General features: G+C 50.0%; 1 protein-coding gene across 4 annotated transcripts in view; it reads right to left on the bottom strand.

Annotated features, from left to right (window-relative positions):
* The window catches only part of POU2F2 (POU class 2 homeobox 2), a 102891-nt gene extending 99248 nt beyond the window's left edge, over nt 1-3643 (bottom strand). For all 4 annotated transcript variants that reach the window (XM_078651337.1, XM_078651338.1, XM_078651341.1 and 1 more), the window contains exon 1: nt 3458-3643. In XM_078651337.1, coding sequence (XP_078507463.1) covers nt 3458-3623 — 166 coding nt within the window. In that variant the 5' untranslated portion in view covers nt 3624-3643. The remainder of the gene's footprint in view (nt 1-3457) is intronic.
* Nucleotides 3644-26687: the final 23044 nt, after the last annotated feature.

The following is a 26687-nucleotide window of genomic DNA, read 5'->3' as shown; positions in this document are numbered from 1 at the left end:
AGATATTAACACACAAGTGTGAGCAGTAACATAACACACATTCAAACTATTAACACATGTGTGAGCAGTACCATAACACACACATATAAACTATTAAGACACAATTGTGAGCAGTAAAATAACACACATTTACTATTAGTACACAAGTGTGAGCAGTACCATAACACGCATATAACCTATTAACACACAAGTGTGAGCAGTACCATAACTCACATTTAAACAATTAACACATGTGTGAGCAGTGCCATAACACACATATTAACTATTAACACACAAGTGTGAGCAGTACCATAACACACATATAAACGATTAACACACCAGTGTGAGCTGTACCATAACACACATTTAAACTATTAACACATAAGCGTGAGCAGTACCGCAAATAAACATAAGCTATTAAAATCCAAATATCTGACTAACCTATCCACCACTCAAATTAGTTTCATATTTCACTTTACTAATTCACCACTAATCCTATATGGGTTCCGGAGTAGCGTCGCAGAGAAAACGCTTTGACACTTCGTCAGGTGTAGTAAGCGCTATATAAATGCAATTACAATACAATACAACTCAATTACCAAACAAGTGTCAGATGGTACCACAACGTAAACATAAGATGTTAACACACAAGTGTGAGCTAGCGCCATAGCATAAACATTAGATATTAGCACATGTGTCTGAGCTAGTGCCATAGCATAAACATAAGATATTAATACAGGTGTGTGAGCTAGTTCCATAGCATAAACATAAGATATTAACACACAAGTGTGAGCAGTAACATAACACACATTTAAAATATTAACACATGTGTGAGCAGTACCATAACACACATATAAACTATTAACACACAATTGCGAGCAGTAACATAACACATATTTAAACTGTTAACACACGTGTGAGCAGTACCGTAACACACATCTAAACTATTAACACACGTGTGAGCAGTACCATAACACATATTTAAACTATTAACACAAGTGTGAGCAGTACCATAACACACATATAAAGTATTAACACACAAGTGTGAGCAGTACCATAACACACAATTAAACTATTAGCACACAAGTGTGAGCAGTACCATAACACACATTTAAACTATTAACACACATGTGAGCAGTACCATAACACACATATAAACTATTAACACACAAGCGTGAGCAGTCCCATAACACACATTTAAACTATTAACACACGTGTGAGCTGTACCATAACACACATATAAAGTATTAACACACGTGTGAGCAGTACCATAACACACATTTAAACTATTAGCACACAAGTGTGAGCAGTACTGAAACACACATATAAACTATTAACACACGTGTGAGCAGTACCATACCACACATTTAAACTATTAACATACAAGCGTGAGCAGTACCATAACACACATTTAAACTATTAACACACGTGTGAGCAGTACAATAACACACATTTAAACTATTAACACATGTGTGAGCAGTACCATAACACACATTTAAACTATTAGCACACAAGCGTGAGCAGTACCATAACACACATATGAAACTATTAACACACGTGTGAGCAGTACTATAACACACATTTAAACTATTAACACACAAGTGTGAGCAGTACCATAACACACATATAAAGTATTAATACACAAGTGTGAGCAGTACCATAACACACATTTAAACTATTAACACACGTGTGAGCAGTACCATAACACACATATGAAACTATTAACACATGTGTGAGCAGTACTATAACACACATTTAAACTATTAACACACAAGTGTGAGCAGTACCATAACACACATATAAAGTATTAACACACAAGTGTGAGCAGTACCATAACACACATTTAAACTATTAACACAAGTGTGAGCAGTACCATAACACACATATAAACTATTAACACACAAGCGTGAGCAGTACCATAACACACATTTAAACTATTAACACACGAGTGAGCAGTACCATAACACACATTTAAACTATTAGCACACAAGTGTGAGCAGTACCGAAACACACATATAAACTATTAACACACGTGTGAGCAGTACCATACCACACATTTAAACTATTAACACACAAGCGTGAGCAGTACCATAACACACATTTAAACTATTAACACACGTGTGAGCAGTACAATAACACACATTTAAACTATTAACACATGTGTGAGCAGTACCATAACACACATTTAAACTATTAGCACACAAGCGTGAGCAGTACCATAACACACATATGAAACTATTAACACACGTGTGAGCAGTACTATAACACACATTTAAACTATTAACACACAAGTGTGAGCAGTACCATAACACACATATAAAGTATTAATACACAAGTGTGAGCAGTACCATAACACACATTTAAACTATTAACACACGTGTGAGCAGTACCATAACACACATATGAAACTATTAACACATGTGTGAGCAGTACTATAACACACATTTAAACTATTAACACACAAGTGTGAGCAGTACCATAACACACATATAAAGTATTAACACACAAGTGTGAGCAGTACCATAACACACATTTAAACTATTAACACATGTGTGAGCAGTACCATAACACACATATAAACTATTAACACACAAGCGTGAGCAGTACCATAACACACATTTAAACTATTAACATACGAGTGAGCAGTACCATAACACACATTTAAACTATTAACACACGAGCGTGAGCAGTACCATAACACACATTTAAACTATTAACACACAATTGTGAGCAGTGCCGTAACACACATTTAAACTATTAACACACGTGTAAGCAATACCATAACACACATATAAACTATTAACACACAAGTGTGAGCAGTACCGTAACACATATTCAAACTATTAACACATGTGTGAGCAGTACCGTAAATAAACATAAGCTATTAAAATCCAAATATCTGACTAACCTATCCACCACTCAAATTACTTTCATATTTCACTATACTAATTCACCACTAATCCTTTATGGGTTCCGGAGTAGCGTCGCCGAAAAAGCACTTTGACACCTTGTCAGGTGTAGTAAGCGCTATATAATTTACAATAAAATACAACTCAGTTAAGAAACAAGTGTCAGATGGTACCACAACGCAAACATAAGATATTAACACCGGCTCACAATAGGTCACTATACTATCACTAGAGGTGTGCACAGAGTCACAATAGGTCACTGTACTATCCCTAAAAGTGTGCACAGAGTCACAATAGGTCACTGTACTATCCCTAAAAGTGTGCACAGAGTCACAATAGGTCACTGTACTATCACTAGAGGCGTGCACCGGGTCACAATAGGTCACTGTACTATCACTAGAGGTGTGCAGTGTCACAATAGGTCACGGTACTATCACTAGAGGTGTGCACGGTGTCACCAGCGCTTTGAGGCTGCCGGGTCACGCTGGGAGGAGTGGGTCACTATACAAGTGTGCACGGAGAGCAGCCCAGGAGAGGGGACCCGAGGCAGTCCCTTGACGCCCCCCTACCTGACAGCCACGTCCTGCTGTGCACCATGAGGCCGCCTGCCCCGGCGCCCCCCGGGGCGGGGAACGGGTAGAAGAGGCCCGCCGTGGTCTCCGTGGGCACAGCTCCTGCCCCTGCGCCCCCCGTGCCCGGCGAGAGAGCTGCCTGGCACCACGGCACACACATCATGTGCCCAGGCAGCTCGGAGAGGCACTAGAGAGCGGGAGGAAGCGCTGCCTTTCCACCCACAGCACCACGCCCACTGCCTGCCGGGCCCAGGGCCACGCTCCCCCCCCCCCCCGCCACGCCTCGTGCACCCACCCACCCACTGCCTGCCGGGCCCAGTGCCACCCCCCCCCCCCCCCCCCCCCCCCCGCCGGGGGCAGAACCAGCGGCAGTAAGCAGAGGGCAATATTATCACCAGTTGTGTGTGCGTGTGTGTGGGGGGGGGGGTATATCTGGCCAGGGGATCTATGGTCACTGCTCAGACCCGGAGCAACCCCCCCCCCCCACCCCCCTGACGCCGTGCGAGACTTGTGGCGGGAACAGAAGGAAATCAACGCGCTGCTGAGGCTGCAATTACGAGAGAAGATAGGGTTATATGTGTGTGTGTGTGGGGGGGGGGGGGCTTTCACTGCCCCCCCCCCCCCCCCAACGACCCGAGGGGAACTCCCCGAAGTCTCCCACAGACTAAGAACTGGGCCAAGACCCCCCCAGCACCTCAGACCCACCTCCCTGATACTCCCTCACTGCTCAGACCCCACCTCCCTAATACTCCATCACTGCTCAGACCCCACCTCCCTGATACTCCATCACTGCTCAGACCCCACCTCCCTAATACTCCATCACTGCTCAGACCCCACCTCCCTGATACTCCATCACTGCTCAGACCCCACCTCCCTAATACTCCCTCACTGCTCAGACCCCACCTCCCTAATACTCCATCACTGCTCAGACCCCACCTCCCTGATACTCCATCACTGCTCAGACCCCACCTCCCTAATACTCCATCACTGCTCAGACCCCACCTCCCTAATACTCCATCACTGCTCAGACCCCACCTCCCTAATACTCCATCACTGCTCAGACCCCACCTCCCTGATACTCCATCACTGCTCAGACCCCACCTCCCTGATACTCCATCACTGCTCAGACCTCACCTCCCCTAATACTCCATCACTGCTCAGACCTCACCTCCCCTAATACTCCCTCACTGCTCAGACCCCACCTCCCTAATACTCCATCACTGCTCAGACCCCACCTCCCTAATACTCCATCACTGCTCAGACCCACCTCCCTGTTACTCCATCACTGCTCAGACTCCACCTCCCTAATACTCCATCACCGCTCAGACCCCACCTCCCTAATACTCCATCACTGCTCAGACCCCACCTCCCTGTTACTCCATCACTGCTCAGACTCCACCTCCCTAATACTCCCTCACTGCTCAGACCCCACCTCCCCGATACTCCATCACTGCTCAGACCCCACCTCCCTCATACTCCCTCACTGCTCAGACCCCACCTCCCCGATACTCCATCACTGCTCAGACCCCACCTCCCTCATACTCCCTCACTGCTCAGACCCCTCCTCCCTAATACTCCATCACTGCTCAGACCCACCTCCCTGTTACTCCATCACTGCTCAGACCCCACCTCCCTAATACTCCATCACTGCTCAGACCCCACCTCCCTAATACTCCATCACTGCTCAGACCCCACCTCCCTAATACTCCATCACTGCTCAGACCCCACCTCACTGATACTCCATCACTGCTCAGACCCCACCTCCCTAATACTCCATCACTGCTCAGACCCACCTCCCTGTTACTCCATCACTGCTCAGACTCCACCTCCCTAATACTCCATCACCGCTCAGACCCACCTCCCTAATACTCCATCACTGCTCAGACCCACCTCCCTGTTACTCCATCACTGCTCAGACTCCACCTCCCTAATACTCCCTCACTGCTCAGACCCCACCTCCCCGATACTCCATCACTGCTCAGACCCCACCTCCCTCATACTCCCTCACTGCTCAGACCCCTCCTCCCTAATACTCCATCACTTCTGAGACCCCACCTCCCTAATACTCCCTCACTGCTCAGACCCCACCTCCCTAATACTCCATCACTGCTCAGACCCCACCTCCCTAATACTCCATCACTGCTCAGACCCCACCTCCCTAATACTCCATCACTGCTCAGACCCCACCTCCCCTAATACTCCATCACTTCTGAGACCCCACCTCCCTAATACTCCATCACTGCTCAGACCCCACCTCCCCTAATACTCCATCACTACTGAGACCCCACCTCCCTAATACTCCATCACTGCTCAGACCCCACCTCCCCTAATACTCCATCACTTCTGAGACCCCACCTCCCTAATACTCCATCACTGCTCAGACCCCACCTCACTGATACTCCATCACTGCTCAGACCCCACCTCCCTAATACTCCATCACTGCTCAGACCTCACCTCCCTAATACTCCATCACTGCTCAGACCCCACCTCCCTAATACTCCATCACTGCTCAGACCCCACCTCCCTAATACTCCATCACTGCTCAGACTCCACCTCCCTAATACTCCATCACTGCTCAGACCCCACCTCCCTGATACTCCATCACTGCTCAGACCCCACCTCCCTAATACTCCATCACTGCTCAGACTCCACCTCCCTAATACTCCATCACTGCTCAGACCCCACCTCCCTGATACTCCATCACTGCTCAGACCCCACCTCCCTAATACTCAATCACTGCTCAGACCCCACCTCCCTGATACTCCATCACTGCTCAGACTCCACCTCCCTAATACTCCATCACTGCTCAGACTCCACCTCCCTAATACTCCATCACTGCTCAGACCTCACCTCCCTAATACTCCATCACTGCTCAGACCCCACCTCCCTAATACTCCATCACTGCTCAGACCCCACCTCACTGATACTCCATCACTGCTCAGACCCCACCTCCCTAATACTCCATCACTGCTCAGACCTCACCTCCCTAATACTCCATCACTGCTCAGACCCCACCTCCCTGATACTCCATCACTGCTCAGACCCCACCTCCCTAATACTCCCTCACTGCTCAGACCCACCTCCCTAATACTCCATCACTGCTCAGACCCCACCTCCCTAATACTCCATCACTGCTCAGACCCCACCTCCCTAATACTCCATCACTGCTCAGACCCCACCTCCCTAATACTCCCTCACTGCTCAGACCCACCTCCCTAATACTCCATCACTGCTCAGACCCCACCTCCCTGATACTCCATCACTGCTCAGACCCCACCTCCCTAATACTCCATCACTGCTCAGACCCCACCTCCCTAATACTCCATCACTGCTCAGACCCCACCTCCCTAATACTCCCTCACTGCTCAGACCCACCTCCCTAATACTCCATCACTGCTCAGACCCCACCTCCCTAATACTCCATCACTGCTCAGACCCCACCTCCCTAATACTCCATCACTGCTCAGACCCCACCTCCCTAATACTCCATCACTGCTCAGACCCCACCTCACTGATACTCCATCACTGCTCAGACCCCACCTCCCTAATACTCCATCACTGCTCAGACCCCACCTCCCTAATACTCCATCACTGCTCAGACCCCACCTCCCTGATACTCCATCACTGCACAGACCCCACCTCCCTGATACTCCATCACTGCTCAGACCGCACCTCCCTAATACTCCATCACTGCTCAGACCCCACCTCCCCGATACTCCATCACTGCACAGACCCCACCTCCCTGATACTCCATCACTTCTGAGACCCACCTCCCTGATACTCCATCACTGCTCAGACCCACCTCTCTAATACTCCATCACTGCTCAGACTCCACCTCCCTGATACTCCATCACTGCTCAGACCCCACCTCCCTCATACTCCATCACTGCTCAGACTCCACCTCCCTGATACTCCATCACTGCTCTGCCCCACCTCCCTAATACTCCATCACTGCTCGGACCCCACCTCCCTAATACTCCCTCACTGCTCAGACCCCACCTCCCTAATACTCCCTCACTGCTCAGACCGCACCTCCCTAATACTCCATCACTGCTCAGACCCCACCTCCCTAATACTCCATCACTGCTCAGACCCCACCTCCCTAATACTCCATCACTGCTCAGACCCCACCTCCCTAATACTCCATCACTGCTCAGACCCCACCTCCCTAATACTCCATCACTGCTCAGACCCCACTTCCCTAATACTCCATCACTGCTCAGACCCCACCTCCCTAATACTCCATCACTGCTCAGACCCCACCTCCCTGATACTCCATCACTGCTCAGACCCCTCCTCCCTGATACTCCATCACTGCTCAGACTCCACCTCCCTAATACTCCATCACTGCTCAGACCCCTCCTCCCTAATACTCCATCACTGCTCAGACTCCACCTCCCTAATACTCCATCACTGCTCAGACTCCACCTCCCTAATACTCCATCACTGCTCAGACCCCCCTCCCTCATACTCCATCACTGCTCAGACCCCTCCTCCCTAATACTCCATCACTGCTCAGACTCCACCTCCCTAATACTCCATCACTGCTCAGACCCCACCTCCCTAATACTCCATCACTGCTCAGACCCCTCCTCCCTAATACTCCATCACTGCTCATACTCCACCTCCCTAATACTCCATCACTGCACAGACCCCACCTCCCTAATACTCCATCACTGCTCATACTCCACCTCCCTAATACTCCATCACTGCTCGGACCCCACCTCCCTAATACTCCATCACTGCTCGGACCCCACCTCCCTAATACTCCCTCACTGCTCAGACCCCACCTCCCTAATACTCCCTCACTGCTCAGACCCCACCTCCCTAATACTCCATCACTGCTCAGACCCCACCTCCCTAATACTCCATCACTGCTCAGACCCCACCTCCCTAATACTCCATCACTGCTCAGACCCCACCTCCCTAATACTCCATCACTGCTCAGACCCCACCTCCCTAATACTCCATCACTGCTCAGACCCCACCTCCCTAATACTCCATCACTGCTCAGACTCCACCTCCCTAATACTCCATCACTGCTCAGACCCCACCTCCCTAATACTCCATCACTGCTCAGACCGCACCTCCGTAATACTCCATCACTGCTCAGACCCCACCTCCCTAATACTCCATCACTGCTCAGACTCCACCTCCCTAATACTCCATCACTGCTCAGACTCCACCTCCCTAATACTCCATCACTGCTCAGACCCCTCCTCCCTAATACTCCATCACTGCTCAGACTCCACCTCCCTAATACTCCATCACTGCTCAGACTCCACCTCCCTAATACTCCATCACTGCTCAGACCCCTCCTCCCTAATACTCCATCACTGCTCAGACTCCACCTCCCTAATACTCCATCACTGCTCAGACTCCACCTCCCTAATACTCCATCACTGCTCAGACCCCACCTCCCTAATACTCCATCACTGCTCAGACCCCTCCTCCCTGATACTCCATCACTGCTCAGACCCCTCCTCCCTAATACTCTATCACTGCTCAGACCCCACCTCCCTAATACTCCATCACTGCACAGACCCCACCTCCCTAATACTCCCTCACTGCTCAGATCTCACCTCCCTAATACTCCATCACTGCTCAGACCTCACCTCCCTAATACTCCCTCACTGCTCAGACCCCACCTCCCTAATACTCCATCACTGCTCAGACTCCACCTCCCTAATACTCCATCACTGCACAGACCCCACCTCCCTAATACTCCATCACTGCTCAGACCCCACCTCCCTAATACTCCCTCACTGCTCAGACCCCACCTCCCTAATACTCCATCACTGCTCAGACCCCACCTCCCTAATACTCCATCACTGCTCAGACCCCACCTCCCTAATACTCCCTCACTGCTCAGACCCCACCTCCCTAATACTCCATCACTGCTCAGACCCCACCTCCCTAATACTCCATCACTGCTCAGACCCCACCTCCCTAATACTCCCTCACTGCTCAGACCCCACCTCCCTAATACTCCATCACTGCTCAGACCCCACCTCCCTAATACTCCATCACTGCTCAGACCCCACCTCCCTAATACTCCATCACTGCTCAGACCCCACCTCCCTGATACTCCCTCACTGCTCAGACCCCACCTCCCTAATACTCAATCACTGCTCAGACCCCACCTCCCTAATACTCCATCACTGCTCAGACCCCACCTCCCTGATACTCCCTCACTGCTCAGACCCCACCTCCCTAATACTCCATCACTGCTCAGACCTCACCTCCCTAATACTCCATCACTGCTCAGACCCCACCTCCCTAATACTCCATCACTGCTCAGACCCCCCTCCCTCATACTCCATCACTGCTCAGACCCCTCCTCCCTAATACTCCATCACTGCTCAGACCCCCCTCCCTCATACTCCATCACTGCTCAGACCCCTCCTCCCTAATACTCCATCACTGCTCAGACTCCACCTCCCTAATACTCCATCACTGCTCAGACTCCACCTCCCTAATACTCCATCACTGCTCAGACCCCACCTCCCTAATACTCCATCACTGCTCAGACCCCTCCTCCCTAATACTCCATCACTGCTCGGACCCCACCTCCCTAATACTCCATCACTGCTCAGACCCCTCCTCCCTAATACTCCATCACTGCTCAGACCCCACCTCCCTAATACTCCATCACTGCTCGGACCCCACCTCCCTAATACTCCATCACTGCTCAGACCCCACCTCCCTAATACTCCCTCACTGTTCAGACCCCACCTCCCTAATACTCCATCACTGCTCAGACCCCACCTCCCTAATACTCCATCACTGCTCAGACCCCACCTCCCTGATACTCCATCACTGCTCAGACCCCTCCTCCCTAATACTCCATCACTGCTCATACTCCACCTCCCTAATACTCCATCACTGCTCAGACCCCACCTCCCTAATACTCCATCACTGCTCAGACCCCACCTCCCTGATACTCCATCACTGCTCAGACCCCACCTCCCTAATACTCCATCACTGCTCAGACTCCACCTCCCTGATACTCCATCACTGCTCAGACCTCACCTCCCCTAATACTCCATCACTGCTCAGACCCCACCTCCCTAATACTCCATCACTGCTCAGACCTCACCTCCCCTAATACTCCATCACTGCTCAGACCCCACCTCCCTGATACTCCCTCACTGCTCAGACCCCACCTCCCTAATACTCCATCACTGCTCAGACCCCACCTCCCTGATACTCCCTCACTGCTCAGACCCACCTCCCTGATACTCCATCACTGCTCAGACCCCACCTCCCTAATACTCCATCACTGCTCAGACCCCACCTCCCTGATACTCCCTCACTGCTCAGACCCACCTCCCTGATACTCCATCACTGCTCAGACCCCACCTCCCTGATACTCCATCACTGCTCAGACCCACCTCCCTAATACTCCATCACTGCTCAGACCCCTCCTCTTGATTGTCGTGTTATGGTTCTTCCTACATCCTCTCCAACACCACGCGTGTCTCTTTCCCCCCAGGGCAGGCATTGTCTCAACAGTTTTCCCTGTGTGGTGGGAGAGGGGTGGGATTTAGAATGACTGGTGTGCACTGATAGGCAGCAGGGGAAGGGGTGAGTGCTCGCATAAGGGCAGGGGTGGGGAGAATGGAGGCAGGTTCACTGGGACAGGGAGAGAGACAAATGGGGGATAACAATTAGAGGGACTATGGTGAAGAGCCTAGTGCCCAAGGCCTGGAAGAGAGGGGGAAGTGGGGGGCAGGTGTACAGGAACCTGGAGAAGTTAACCCCTTCTACGCTCATGACGAGCGCAGCTCGTCATGAGTTACGCCTCTCGTACGCTCATGACGAGCTGAGCTCGTCATGTAACGCGGTTTTCCGCAAAAGTCAGCGCACAGCGGGAAAACCGCTAGCGCGCATGCGGTTAAAGAGGCCCCTGCTAGAATGGCACAGAAGGAAGGAAGGAACAGAGGGGGAGGGTGCACAAGGCCTGGAAGAATGGAATAACAGAGGCAGGCACACAGAGACAGGGAGAGCAGGCGGAGGAACAACAGGTGCACAACCACAAGAGGAGTATGGGTGGGCTCATACGCACAAGGTCAGAAAGAGAGAGTGGTGGAAGGACACGTGCATAACGAGAGGGAGAGGAAAGAGCAGAGAGGTGGGTGAAAAAGGGCATAAGGAGAGTGAAGAATGGACAGGGACAAAGGGGCAGTGTGGGAAGAATGAGTTTTCATATATTTCCTAAGAGTGTGCGGAGCTGGTGTAGTGCGTCTACGCGGAGCTCCGCGGAGTTTGAATGACACTCGGTGGAATTCCGCTCCGCTCCCTCCCCACTCCCAAATAAATAACATTTTTAAAAAGAAGGCACTTACCTGCGTGACTGCCGCCTCCCCTGCCAGGCCTCTCTCCTTCCTGCTCCTTATGTCCTTCTTCAATGAAAAAACCCCACGTTGTACATCTTGCGGGTGCGCAGGCGCACCCGCAAGATGTACAACATAGGGTTTTTCCATTGAAGAAGGACGCGAGGAGCAGGAAGGTAGAGCGGCCACGTAGGGGAGGAGGCAGCCATGGAGGTAAGTGCCTTCTTTTCTTAACTTTAAATCATTTGGGAGAGGTGAGAGGCTGGCTACCTCTGCTCCGCCATGGAGTCGGAGTTTTGCCGACCTCCGTGTTTACAACGGAGCGCGGAGTAGGCAAATCTCCGCAAACTCCGCTTGCAGAGTAGAGTTACCCCCCCCCAGGGTTGATGTTTCCCCTCCTTTTCTTTGCTAGTTACTGCTGGCATTTTGATGCTGTGCCTTGAAAAACCACTAACTGGTTACTGAGTGAGTGTGTGTCTTTTAAAGCATGTAGAACAAACTCAAGACTCGGTTTTTGGGGGGTGGTGGCGGTTACATGCAAACTCACTGCCGTTAATGCCTGATTTAGAGCTCGGTGGGCAGGGTTGCTCCGTGACGTATATCCATTCCGCATATTACAAATGCAGTCTATCCTACGGCACTTGTAATACGGCAGACGTGATATCCATCATGTTTGTGACAGAGTATTCCATCCGCCGAGATCTATATCACTCCTTTCATGTCTCACTCGCAGGAACGGTCCTGTCTGTTCTCAGCACGCAGGAGCTGCCGACGGGCTGCATCCGATGACGAAATCTCCCTGGCAGGAACAGGGAGAGAAGACGCGAGAGGGACGTGTACGGCTTACCAGGGTGCACTACTACAGTGAAACTTCAAATTACAAGCAATGGGGGAAATGACGGTGCTGTTTACAGGGAGGATGAAGAACAGAAATCATCAAACCCGTTCGAAACAGACCTGCCTTGTTCTGCCCTGGCGTGGAATCGATGTAAATGGCTTCGGCAAGGGAAGGCCATTTTTCTGCCATTACTGGTTGACATTTTAAAAGCTTCAAAGTGAATACTCACTTTACAGATTTTTTGTAGTAATTGAGAAACCTGTAATACAATAGAAAGTGGCTGAAGTTGGAGGATCAGAGTCAGTGCTTAATTTGTTAAAAGTGCTAGGGCCCTCGTCAGCGGGCACTGCAGCTTGTACCGCCCATCGCCCCTCCCAGCGCTGCCAATGACAGTACCAGCACAACTATTTTCCATCAGGCTCTTATAAGTGTGAGAGTTCAGACCATTCCAGGCCCCCAAAGCTATAAGAATGGCTTGGGTAGAATGTAAAAGGCATTTTTAATGTATACTGACATAATAATTAACTGTTAATAATTAACTGTTGTTGTGCTCATCTCTAAATTATGCAAACAGCGCCACCAAGTGGCCGACTATCATAAGTGCCGGTGTCGACAACTAAGTGCCGGGGCCGAGCACCGGAAACCACCAGCTGAAATTAAGCACTGATCAGAATAAAGGTGTCCTGCTCCCCAGCTTTCCGCTTCTGCCAGGTACCATCTCGGATATCTGATGTTGTTTGAGATCGCAAGCACTTATTTTTCACAGGCAAACTTATAAGGAAGTCCATTCAGGAAAATCCCAAAAAATCAGGCCAGCGTTCTACGCCATCACTGCACACCGACTTGCCCGATCAAGTATAGCTTTAAACAAAAACTAACTCCAAATCCTTAGAGGCAGAACAAGTTATGCGTATTCAATTCCTTTAGATTGTGGATCAATACTTATGTCATATACCTGGCCGACATGTGTTTCGCGATAACCTCAGGACTGTAGGCAATTGAAAAACAAGCGTTGTCCAATTTATGAAATCAATATTGATCCGTATGATAAAGGAAACAAGTGAGTGGCATTTGTTGCCCTTCTAAGGGTTGAATGGTCAGAGTTCTCATAGTGAAGACTGCTACCTGGACAGCAAGACTGGGGACACAGACCCCCCACCCCCCAAGGTTTGGAAAGCAGCAGAGGAAAGCTGTGTGTGTAGCTTGTTAACCACCACACCCCATCCTTGATAGCGGCCACAACTGATCGAACAGACCAGGAAGTCTGAACATGTGGACCTGACAGCCCAATCATGAACATCCCTGGCACAGAACTTGGAGGCAGACACGGCACTACTGAACTCTGGGTGAGAGCGGGCCCATCCCTGCCAAGAACTGGGAGCTTTCTTCTGCAAATGGCCCAGGGTGGACTGGGCTTGCGGTAGCCCCCAGGGGCACAAGAAGGGCCCGGATGTATGACATTACAACGCATGCTTTTACCACGCATGCTGTTACAACGCAGTTTTTACAACGCATGCTGTTACAACGCATAGCGCTTAGGGGTGCTGGATAGTGAATAGTTTAATTTACTATTCCAACTCCAGTCCCCGTGGATAGTAGGGAAGGTGTTGTGTTGGACCCGGCCTCGTGGCGTGGTTCCCCTCTGTCCCCCCACACCCTGCGAGCATAGGCCTGTACCCCGAGTCCCCTGCACAGCCTCCCCGTTAGTGTAGCCTGCACCCCGAGCCTGGTCGCCCTACCCCAGCGAAGCCTAGATCCCCCTGGAACCTCGACCAGGCCTGCCTTCCCCGCTCCACTCCCGGCTCCGAGCGCCTAACCTTGCATGCCCCACAAGGCCCGGACGCCATCTTCCCTTCCCGACATCCCTGTCTCCCTGGGCCTAGCGTGACCCCGGCCCCAGTGAAACCCAGGCTCCAAAGGCGCGCCCGTCCTGGCTGGGGGGTAAAGGGCTCCCGAGTGAGATAAGCCAGGGAGTTTCGATGGCACCTCCGGCCCCCCCTGAGGGGCTGGTTTCTGTCACACCTTTGGCCCTCCCCTGTGGGCCAGTTTCGATCCCCCCTCTGGCCTCCCCGAGGGCTGGCTCTAGACCCGCTGGGCGTCTGGGAATCCCCGGACCCATCTTGCAAAGGGATCAAAGAGCCAACCGCCGGACCTCGCCAACGACCAGCCCCCCGGGCAGGAGACCTCTGCCTGCGAGGGTCCGGAGATCAAAGAGCAGAAGGACTATACCTGGGCCCGGCCGACAACTAGCGGGCAGTTGTATCTTGGACCTGAAGCCTGCTGATCTGATCGCGGCTGACCCTAAGAAGACTCATCCTGAACCTCTGAGCCCTGCTGACGCTGTCCCGGCTCAAGCTGAACTTATAACCATCGGAGCCCTGCTGACGCTGTCGCGGCTCGAGCTGAACTTGTAACCATCGGAGCCCTGCTGACGCTGTCGCTGCTCAAGCTGAACTTGTAACCATCGGAGCCCTGCTGACGCTGTCTCGGCTCGAGCTGAACCTGCACCATCGGAGCCCTGCTGACGCCGTCGCGGCTCGACCTCTAAGACCATCCGAGCCCAGCTGACTCCGTCGCGGCTCGAGGAGTACTCTGGTCCGGCTGGACCATCGAGACCACCATCACGGCCGAGGTGAGGCAGTCAGGACGACCATCACCCCGTGCCCCCCGGCTCGAGGATTGAGAGCTGTGCGGAGGGTACGCCTCGGACTGACCCAGAGACTAAAAGACTGTCCCGCTTCCCCCTTCCCGAATCCTCTAAGACTTTGTGGTCCCCTGACCACTGTGTATATAAGAGTGCTTCCTTCGTTATTTGCTTATATAAAGATCTTGTTACTAAAACCCACTGGTGTGGTGTCTGTTCGTAGTGTGGTGTGAGCTCAGTGTGTACGATCCTAGACCCGAAGTCCTCCCCGGTGAGGACCTCACAATCAAGACTCGGCAAGTTCTGTGGGAGAGGTGGGTCTTGGGGGTGTCCGGGTGAGTACAACCTGGCCCTCTGAGATTGCCCCTTCTAACATGTTGGATAGTAAATTAAATCCAATCCCTATCCTAGAGCGCCCCCCAGCGCAATGCGTTGTAATGACATGTGTTGTAATAGTTGCGTCGTAAAGGCACTGCGTGGTAAAAGTTGCGTTGTAAAGGATATTTCTCGAAGGGACCCGAATGACTCTTCTTGTTTAATAGACCAGTAGACCAGTTGTAACTAGTCCGGCACTGGACCTGGGGAAGGTTCTTTGTTGTAACTGGGAGGTGGGTGATAGGTCAAACTGTAGGCATCAAACATAAACCTGGGAAACTTGGCGGCTGTGGTCTCATATAGAGAATAGGATGTTTTCAATGGTGAGGAGGGAAAACGAAGAGCGAGAAAGGAGAAGGAGGCAAGAATAGGAGCTGAGAAGTGTGTCGAAGGACAGAGAGACGGGAAGTGCAGGGTGCAACTGAGAGACAGACAAAGAAAGGGACAGGAGGGAAAAGGGAGATTGTGAAAGAGCATCTCATGAACTAGGACAAATGGTTACACATGGAATGAGGAGAAGTCGTCTGGGAGTGGTAAGAGTGAGGGAGCGAAAAAGAAGAAAGGGGCTGGAGCGAGACATAGCAAGGACATGATGTAGGCCCCTGAAGCCATTGCCATGCAGGGGGCCCCGCCCTTCAGGGGCCCCTGCTCAGCCTGAGGTATAGGAATATAATAATAATAATAATAATACAGACACTTGTAGAGCACGACAGCTACCTCAAACAGAGGTGTCCCGACGCTAAAGCGGACAGTAGTGCGCCGATGGACAGCTAAAAGTTAAGCCCTCGGGCCATTAGTCTGCCCTGAAGAGCCACGTTTTAACCATTTCCCTGAAGAGGGTCTCTGTCGCTATGGTGCGGAAGTTACTAGGCAAGGAGTTCCACAGATTTGCTGCACCGAGCGTAAAAGATCTGCCCCCCATTCGAGCCTTCTTGGAACGGGGAATGCACAGTACATTTTGTGAATTAAACCTCAAGGATCTAGACTGCTTATAGCCACGTAGTCTGTGTTTTAGGTAGTTGGGACATTTGCCATGCATGGCTCGGAATGCCAGTGTCAAGGCCTTAAATGTAATTCTTTTGGCCACTGGGAGCCAATGAAGCGCTTTTAGATGCGGAGAGATATGCTCGCGAAAAGGCACTCGCCTGATCAGTCTCGCAGCCGAATTTTGCACCATCTGCAAGCGCTTAATTGGGTACTTAGGCTGACCCAGGTAAAGGCCGTTAGCATAGTCCAGCCTGGATGTCACTAAGGCATGTACTATGCTTTTCTGGCACTCCTTTGCAGCAGATGCAGACATTTCTTCACATTTCTCAGTTTACAGAAGCAGGTAGCTGTCACCTGACGTATCGGAGCCGAAAATCAGAGGTCAGCCTCCCACTTCGCGCCCAGGTTTTTTATACAATCTGCCGGGGAGGGTGGAGGACCCATTTCTATAGGCCACCAGAGATCCGGAGCTGAGGGATGGCTCTTTCCTGAAGAACAGCACCTCTGTCATTCCTGCGTTGAGCTTGAGTTTGTTGTTGTTCGTCCACAACGCAATGTCTCTCAGGCACCCCTTGAAACTCTCAAAGGTGACCTCGGTCTGTTCTTTAAAAGTGAAGACCAACTGGGTGTCATCCGCATAGGAGATTGCTTTTACCCCCCAGTTGGCTATCAGGGTGAACAGAGGAGCCAGGTACAGATTAAACAGGGGAGGGCTCAGTGCAGACCCCTGGGGGACTCCACACCAGAGCTGTTTTGGCTTAGACAGAAATGATTGGAGTGCAACCTTCTGTGTGAAATTATCCAGGTAGGTTTTCAACCAGGCCAGAACCGTGCCTCCAATGCCCATTTCCTGCAGTCTCTCAGACAGCAAGGTGGGGTTGACGTTGTCAAATGCCGCCGACAGATCCAGGAGCACCAACACTGCAAATGCCCCAGAATCTGCCGCCTGTCTAACTAACTCAACCACCTCCAGGAGGGCTGTCTCTGTACTAAATCCCGACCTGAAGCCAGATTTGGTGTCATGAAAAATGCCCTCCCTCTCGATAAATCTGGACAGTTGCCGCTGCAACAATTTTTCCAACATGTTTGCAGGTGCCGGCAGCAAAGAGATGGGCCTGTAATTGGTCAGATCCTCAGTATCCCCATTCGGTTTTTTCCTCAGCGGGAGGAGAGTAGCGTGTTTCCAGATATCTGGAAAAGTGTCGGACATCAGAGAAGAGTTCCAGAAGCGTGTCAGAGTGTGCGACAGGGAGTGAGCCAACACATTCCAAAGTTTGGGGGGGCAAGGATCATCAGGGGCTCCCGACTTACATCTCAACATTTCTGCCAGGGCGTCCTGTTGGGAGATAGTGGTAAACTCCGTAAGAGACGGCTCGGTAACTCGTGCTTCCTTATTGTCACTTTTCCCCATCTCCGGCGGATCTGAGAATGATTTGTACACTTCCAGAATGTTATTGTCGAAGAAGGCAGAGATACTTTTGCACAGTGAGATACTGAAGCCTAGGTGACACCCGCCACTTTCTGCAATGAGCGCCCAATTGTGTGTGGCACCACTTAACATGGACATGATGAGGGAGGCGGGCGAGACGAGGCGAGAAGGGAGCAAGAGAAGGGAGCAGAGAGAAGGAAGCAGGAGCAGAGAGAAGGGAACAAGAGAAGGAAGCAGAGAGAAGGGAGCAGGAGCAGTGAGAAGGAAGCAGGATCAGAGAGAAAGGTTCAGAGAGAAGGAAGCAGAGGGAAGGAAGCAGAGAGACGTGGTAGAAACGAGGTGAATACATAGATAAGTCGAGAAGAAGCCTCAGCGCCAGAGAGAATGGGTCTTAAAATGACACCATGAGGGCTGCATCTTCACGCTTCAAAGCAACTGTGCCTGAGATATCTTCTGCCTGCCAGCAGAGGGCACCAGAGACCAGCCTTTCCCAATCCCCCTGCCCTCTACAGGCAGACCAGACTCGACTGAAAAGGATCTAAAGGCCCAAAGACATGGAGATAGATGAGTCTGACTCCTGTTCCTCCAGGTTGAGGTGGTTTGGGTGGCTGATGGGGGGGAGGGGATTCCTAGACCAAGAGGCCAGTTGAAAGGTATTTTATTTATTTATTTATTTAAAAGGTTTTATATAGCGCTGGCTAGACCCGGAGGTATCAGAGCGCTTTACATGGGTATCAGACAATAAATTGCAGGTTACAGCATTACAAAGGTTACACAGTTATTAGAGCATGGCAATTTTAGTTACAAGTAAGGTTGAGACAAACAAAAAGGAACATATAGGTAGGGGAAAATGCTGGCAAGGGGAGATATTCCAGGGAGTGGGGGGGGGGGGTAAGAGCAGGGGAAGTAGTCAGAGAGTGGAAGAGGGAAAGAGGAGGGGAGGATTAGGGACACTGCATGGCAAGAGGAGGGGGAGGGTGACAGGGACACAAACCGGTAGGCGAGACAAAGCTGCGCCCTAAGTCCAGTAAGCTGTGATCCCAGCGGGAGTGGTATTATTTCCCCATCTCTGTTGCGGGAGGCTCCCTTTACGCAGTGGACTCTCTCAGAGGGGTCTCTGAGACTCCAAGGCCTACTTTACTGGATCCTTCCACAGAAAAGGGAGAGGGAGTGCTTTGGCGAGGGGCGCCATACCAGACCTCAGCTGTGAGTGGCTCCCTTGGCACTGTGGACTCTCTCAACGGGTACGCTGAGACTCCAGCGTATATAACTTGGATCTTTCCCCAAAAAGGGGAGAAGGAGTGCTTCGTCAAAGGGCACAAAAGGACAGGGGGCTAGGCGGCGTAGTAGGCAAGGGGAAAGATTCAGGGGATAGGAGCAAGGAAGTAGACAAATTATGAAAGAATGCTGAATAGGAACAGATCGATAGGAGACAAGGAAAAAGCAGAGTCACAGAAATACGATGGGAGGGGCAAGACAGGGAGATGGGGAGAAAAAAAACCTGTGCCCAAAGTCCGGCTGGGTAGGTGACGGTCAGGGGATGAACCAAGGCCGATCTCCTCAATAGCTGAACAGAGCAGCTCCACCGGGCGTCAGACATAGTGCTCGGACTCCGCTGTCAGGATGGGGAGCTGGGCTGGGAGTACGTTGGGCTCAGTGCTACCTTGAGGAGCGCCCCTGTTTCATCTCAGTTCACCTTTCCCTTCTTCCAGCGGAGCCCATGGTCCACTCCAGAGGCGATGATTCTGGATAGACTGTCTGGGCGGCGGCCCAACCGGAAGTGAATCTGAGTACCACCCGCATACATTTGGATGTTGGCTTGGAGTTGGCAGAGTGACTGGGCAGCAGGCAAGAAAGGGAGGACCGCTGTGGGAGGCTGCAAGGCACCAGCCAAGAGGAAGATTCAAATGACTTATGTAGCTTTGGTTACGAGAGGGATTTTTGTAGTAATATGTACTACACTTGCACACCTATTTTGATTTCAAAAATATGTCATCATTTATTTAAAAAAACTTTTCGCAAATTTTAATTCATCTTAATATGAATCTCAATACTTAACACTATCTTACATCAACGTTTTAGGATTGGATTTCTCACATCAGTTTATATTGTGAGACAACCCCCAATATCACGATTCATAAAAATATCACAATAATAATACACAATATAATCAAAAATAATGATAAAAACCAATTATGAACTGATCACAATATATTTAACATGAATATTGACTCAGAATTTCCGCGAGTTCCATGGTGCACCGTGCCTACTGCAGGACGCATACAATCACGTGGGGCCTTGCACACAAAGGTAAACTTACACCTTTGGTGTAAGTTCACTATTTTTTGCTATTCACAAATCACGAATGTAGTTTTATGTATAGAGCCTTTCAGTCTTTCAATGCTCCCTCTCGTCGCCATTCTCTTGCTCTGATTCAAGGTCTGCTGATATAACTAGGTCCTGGTCTTCCAATACGAGTGCTGGGGTCCCCATCTGCACATACCAACAGAATGTAAGCACTGGTTGCGGTCCACCATAAATGAGGCGTTACAGTGATGGGGAATTTAAAAAATAACACACGTATGTATGTGTGTGGGTGTGTGTGGGTGTGAGTGCGTATGTGTGTGCAGGCGTGTGTGTGTTTATGTGTGTGGGTATGTGTGTGTGCATGTGTGTGTTTGTGTGTGTGGGTGGCTGTGTGTGTGCATGAGTGTGATTGTGTATGTGTGTGTGCTGTGTGTGTGCATGTGTGTGTGCGCGAGTGTGCATGCATGTGTGTGCCTGCATGTTTGTGTGTGCATGCTTGTGTGTGTGCATGTGTGTGCATATGTGTGCGTGCGTGTGTGCATGCATGTGTGTGTACGCGCATGTGTGGGTGTGTGCATGAATGTGTGTGCATGCATGTGTGTGTGTGCGTGTGTGTGTGCATGCATGTGTGTGCGTGCATGTTTGTGTATGCATGCGTGTGTTTGTGCATGTGTGTGTGTGTGCATATGTGTGCGTGCGTGTGTGCATGCATGTGTGTGTATGCGCATGTGTGGGTGTGTGCATGAATGTGTGTGCATACATGTGTGTGTGTGCGTGCGTGTGTGCATGCATGTGTGTGTGTGCGTGTGTGTGTGCATGCATGTATGTGCGTGCATGTGTGTGTGTGTGCGCATGCATGTGTGTCTGTGCGTGCATGTGTGTGTGTGTGCACGTGTGTGTGCATGTGTGTGTGTGTGTGTGTGTGTACAACAGACACACCCCCTGGTTACTTGGCTGCAGGGCACCCTCATTTGCATAGGGCCCCCACTCCCTGTGATTGGACGCCTGCCCTGGATTATAATTCTGTAGAGTGAGTGCGCACTCCCCCGAGAGGCCTGTCTGGAGAGGAAGCCCCATGCTTTATGGTGTTAATATTGTGAGAGGAAGGAGCACGAGGCGAGAAACACAACCAGGAACCAGTGCCCTGCAGTAGAGTCTGTGGCCACAGCGAGCCCTTCAACCCCCCCCCCCCCCCCCGCAGGGACAGGCCCTCTCAGAGGCACCCCCTGGCGGTGGGAGCAGCAAACCTTCGATAGATGGCACTGAGCAATACTTTCAAATACAAACCTGTACATGGCACAGAAATACAACACAAGCATTGCAACACAAGGACAGAGTACAGCACCCTCGACACACAGGCGTGACAGAGACAGAAAGTGTAAGAGTGGCATGGAAACAGCACTCAAAAGTAACACGTCACGAACTCAGGAAAATGCCTATTTAAGACTCCAAAAAATCAAGACACTCTTGACAGGCACAATGTGATCAGCAGATGCTGACAATAACAGGGAGATTAAAGACAGGCCCAGCCAGGTCAACACACACAGGGAGAGGAATGCGTACAGTAACACACACACACACAACTGCACACAGACACACAAACAAAGACATCAGCAGGGACGCCCAGTGTCATATATGTTCAAGGTTCTCCCTTTGCTCAAGTTCTAATGAGCTTGTTTCTATTCCATCACATAAGACAGTGCTGTGTGTTATTGTATCAGCATGTGGCAGAGTGGGTTTGTACACACCACTTTGTGACCCTGTGTTGTATTAACGGACCGCTGAGGGGTAGTGGTGTTCCGTTACTCCTTCATCAGTGTGATGTAATCTGTTTTATGATAGTGTTACACCGGCCTGGGCGTAGTTCGCGGAGTTTTTCTACGCGGAACTCTGCGAAGGTACAAAAATCTCTGTGAAGTTCCGCGAGTGGCGTAGTCCATGCGAACTGCAGTTTGTGCTGGTATTCCTGCCGCTCGGGTAGATTCTACCCAAGCGGCAGCTGGTGCTCGCGAACTTACCATTCACGATCGCGAACTCGCCCTTCGCGATCGCGAGCAAGGAAAAAACTCCGCTGCACATCGTGAAGCGGACTTTTCTGCACTCGCGAGCTCCACGGAGTGCAGAAAACTGGCGAACGGAGCGAAGTTCACTGCCCAGGCCTATTGTTACATCAGCACGTGGAGACATTGTGTTGTATTGATACATATGTGGTCGCACAAACTAGTGCGTTACCCGTATATTGATACATCCATTCCATTGAGAACCTTAAGATCTACCCCTGCTCGAAAGGTCACCATTCCAAAAACTGAAAAGTCCACTTGGGGCAGTAGAAGGATTTCTAACGTAGAGGGCAAACTTTTGGAATCCCCTGCCCCTGTCTTTCAGATCCCAGATAGACACTTCCTTTTTAAGAAATCACTAAAAACACAGATTTTCACCTCCTCTTCTACCTCAGTTCTGCTGGGCATCTGCACCTCAGAGGGTTTCTGCACCTGCCGAGATACCTCGGCGCTCGCGTGCCTTATAAACGTATTACTCACTTCCTATAGATCTGTGATGATTAGTATTGCATGGTATCGATATACTAGAGTTCTGTGGAATCTGTGCTATTAAGTGACAGATGGCAATACAGTACTATTTATACACACATGTATACCTGGAGTTGATGCATTTTTGTGGGCTGCCAGGTTGTGTTGCACTGATACAGTGCTGGTGCTGTGTGGCACTGATGTATTGGTCTGTGGTTGTGCAACACAGCATTAATATGAAGGAGGTCCTGCAGTGTGTTGCATAGTAATTGTGTAAATTGTATAGTAGAGTTGTGTCTAGTTCTGGTACATAAGTGCTGTACATTAATGTGTGGTATTTTGTTGATTGGAATTAATACATTGGTGCATGAGGGTAGGCTATTAATACATTATTGTGCATTGTTGTGCTGCATGTTTTTAATATGTTGTGTGGTATTAACACATTGTTGAGCAAAAGGTAATACTTTGGTGTGTGCCGGATGATGTGGCATTAATACATTTTGGTACAGTGTTGCACTGTGTGGTATTAATATGTTGTGTTGTATTAATACATTGCTGTGCAGAAGTGTGCGTCAGTGGTGTGTGGTATAGATACAAAGGGGTCTAGCTGTGCATGTTGTGTAATTAATGCATAGGTGCATAGGGTGGGATTTTAAAAAGTTGCTGTGTGTTGTTGTTTTGTGGTGGCGGGTGTTGTGTAGCATTGGTAGGCTGCTGGTGTTGTAGGGTGCTGATATTTCAGTGCTGAACCCACCAGCTGAGGCCTCATCCTTGCTCTAGGGTGGCTCAAATATTAAAAGTGGTAAAATGTGGGACCCTGTATTTGCTACACTTGCCAACAGGTGTGGGGTGTGAGGTATAAGCTCACTACCTCATGCTGGTGGCGGCAACATCAGAGAAGGAATGACCTTGCCTGTGGATGGATGCAAACCATGCAGCCCTTGGCCAGAGATTCTGGAACTGAACCATACCTCACTTCCTGCCAACTTCTTCCTATCCGAAGCAGGCAGTGGGGCAGGGTGTACCCCCATCTAACCAGCATCCTTTCTGCCCCGCAGTGAAGCCAGGTACCGCTTCCTGCTCCTGCCATCGCGACCCCCACCCTCCCTACCCAATCATGTCTGAAACGAGGACACTCGGAAAAGGTTCAGCTTGTCCTGTGGTCACCATGGCAACAGAGCTCAGCACCAGACAGCTAATGCACTGCCATGAACTGCCCCCCACCCGCCATTGCGGCGACATGCGAACTCCGCAGGAAGACCCTCCTGATTGGTCAAGGGCCCTGGCTGATGACTCAAAGCCAGACTCAAAGTGGTGAGAAGGTGGAGCAGAAGCGGTATGGATGGGAGCTTTGCGATGGATGTTGGTCTCGCTAGCTACTCGCGAGCACAGGTGGATTGTTAGTATGAGCAAGAATAAGCTAAGCAAGGCATACAAACTAAAAGCTTACAAGTTACTGATAATTCAACATTAACAAGAGAATATTATATGAGGTCATCAGAAAAGAAGGAAACGCTGCAAGCTATGGGGTGGTAAAAAAAGTTGGGGAATACAACGCTGTGCTTGCTTAACAAAAACTTCACAGACAATGGTAAGCATGCAGATACACAAGTGGACGTGTGCTAAACGGGCATGGTGGACAGCACTCATAAGAAGAGATCTGCCCAGCCGGTGATGTCGTTCTGAGAAACCCGTCCCTGCGAGGATTATGGTAGAAGTTACCATTACCCCTGACATACATGCACACGTAGTTAACGCAGGAAGGATTTAGTTTTTGAGCGATGCTATCATTCGTTTTTGTGAGGGAAGGCTACCTCTGTGGACGAGAGGACACTAGACTAATGTTCCTTTCCTCCAAAAGATTTGTGTTGTATCCTGTGGCACTTGCCTATGGCGAGCATGCTGCTGTAATAGCAGTCATCCGTGAGACTTGTGGGCGCTCTGAGAGAGGATATACTGAGTAACCACAGAAACTTTTTAGCAAATCTTGACATTATCTGTTTGCTGTAAATCCTGACTATTTAATCAGCAGAAAAATGAAAAATATGTTATGGCCGCAAAAACTACATGGAAAATGTGTGCTGTCATATGTAGGTGGGAAACAGAGTCATACTTAAGGAGGGTAGACACAAAGACTATCATGGCGAAACAGATTTTTTACAAAAATACAACAAGTACTACAAAACTTAATAACGCAACAGATGTTTTTAGGGACATTTTCACCCTGTGGAATTGGCAGCATGATTTTCTCCATTGTCACAGTTTGTTAACAATACACCACATCGAAACAGGGCACGACTGCTGGATGTAACACAACTTGTCGCAACGCAGGACTCAGGACTGCCAAAGGAGGGCACTACTGCCTGACATAGAACATGTCAAACTGTAGTACTTAGGACTGCTACAGGAGGTCACTACTGCCTGAAACAAAACATGTCACATTGTAGTACTCAGGAAAGCCACAGGAGGTCACTACTGCCTGAAACAAAACAAGTCACATTGTAGTACTCAGGACTGACACAGGAGGTCACTACTGCCTGCCACAGAGCATGTCAGACTGCAGTACTCAGGCCTGCCACAGGAGGTCACTACTGCCTGAAACAGAACATGTCACATTGTAGTACTCAGGACAGCCACAGGAGGTCACTACTGCCTGAAACAAAACATGTCACATTGTAGTACTCAGGACAGCCACAGGAGGTCACTACTGCCTGAAACAAAACATGTCACATTGTAGTACTCAGGACAGCCACAGGAGGTCACTACTGCCTGAAACAAAACATGTCACATTGTAGTACTCAGGACTGCCACAGGAGGTCACTACTGCCTGACACAGAGCATGTCAGACTTCAGTGCTCAGGCCTGCCACAGGAGGTCACTACTGCCTGAAACAAAACATGTCACATTGTAGTACTCAGGACAGCCACAGGTGGTCACTACTGCCTGAAACAAAACATGCCACAAGATAATACCCAACTAGTCAGAGGGCAGCGCTGCTGGCTGCAACATAGCATTATAGTCTGCAGTGCCCAGCACTGCCACGGCAGGGAACTGCTGCCTGAAACAAAGCATGTTAGACTACTGTACAACACACTGCCACAGGAGGGCACTGCTCATTAGGACACTGTATATAATTCTGCAGTACCCAGCACTACCACAGGAGGCGCTGCTGGATAAAACAAATTGTCAGCGACATAACGTGACAATTGCAGCAAAAGACGATGCCAGCAAAAACCACCAATGGGGCTGCAGTACTCAGGGCCGCCACGGAAAGGCGCTGTTGGTCGAAGCAGAGCAGGCCAAGCTTCAGCAGTGATTGAGACAGAAGGGTCTTTTTTGGCTGAGTTTCGCGCCACTGGCAGTCTTATTTTTTTTTATATATTTTATGCGTTTTTATATAGCGCAGACTTTACCCGAAGGTGTCGGAGCGCTTCACAACATGAACAGAACATGAGGAGAAAATTAGAAGTGAACAAATTATAAAAGTAAACTTTAAGTTACATGAGGCAAAAGTTACAATTGTGAGCAAACAAAATACACGAGGAGCAAACGGTGCATTACAGGAGGAAAAGTGACGTGTGCAGGAGTCTGGCCCACCTTAGGCCTTTAAGCAGATATAAATACAGCGAGAGGGGTGCAGGGGTGGGGAGGGGCAACAGAACAAGGGACTGTGGGGCTGCAATGCATATTATGAGCATGGGAGGGCGCTGCTACCTGAACTAGCGCATATCAGCATAAACTTAACTCAGGTGCCATAGGGTTTGACGCTATGTTAAAACCACA

This window comes from Lissotriton helveticus, chromosome 7, assembly GCF_964261635.1.
Source record: "Lissotriton helveticus chromosome 7, aLisHel1.1, whole genome shotgun sequence".
Taxonomy (NCBI): domain Eukaryota; kingdom Metazoa; phylum Chordata; class Amphibia; order Caudata; family Salamandridae; genus Lissotriton; species Lissotriton helveticus.
Note: the sequence above shows the minus strand (reverse complement) of the source record. Positions and strands in the feature narration are given on the sequence as shown.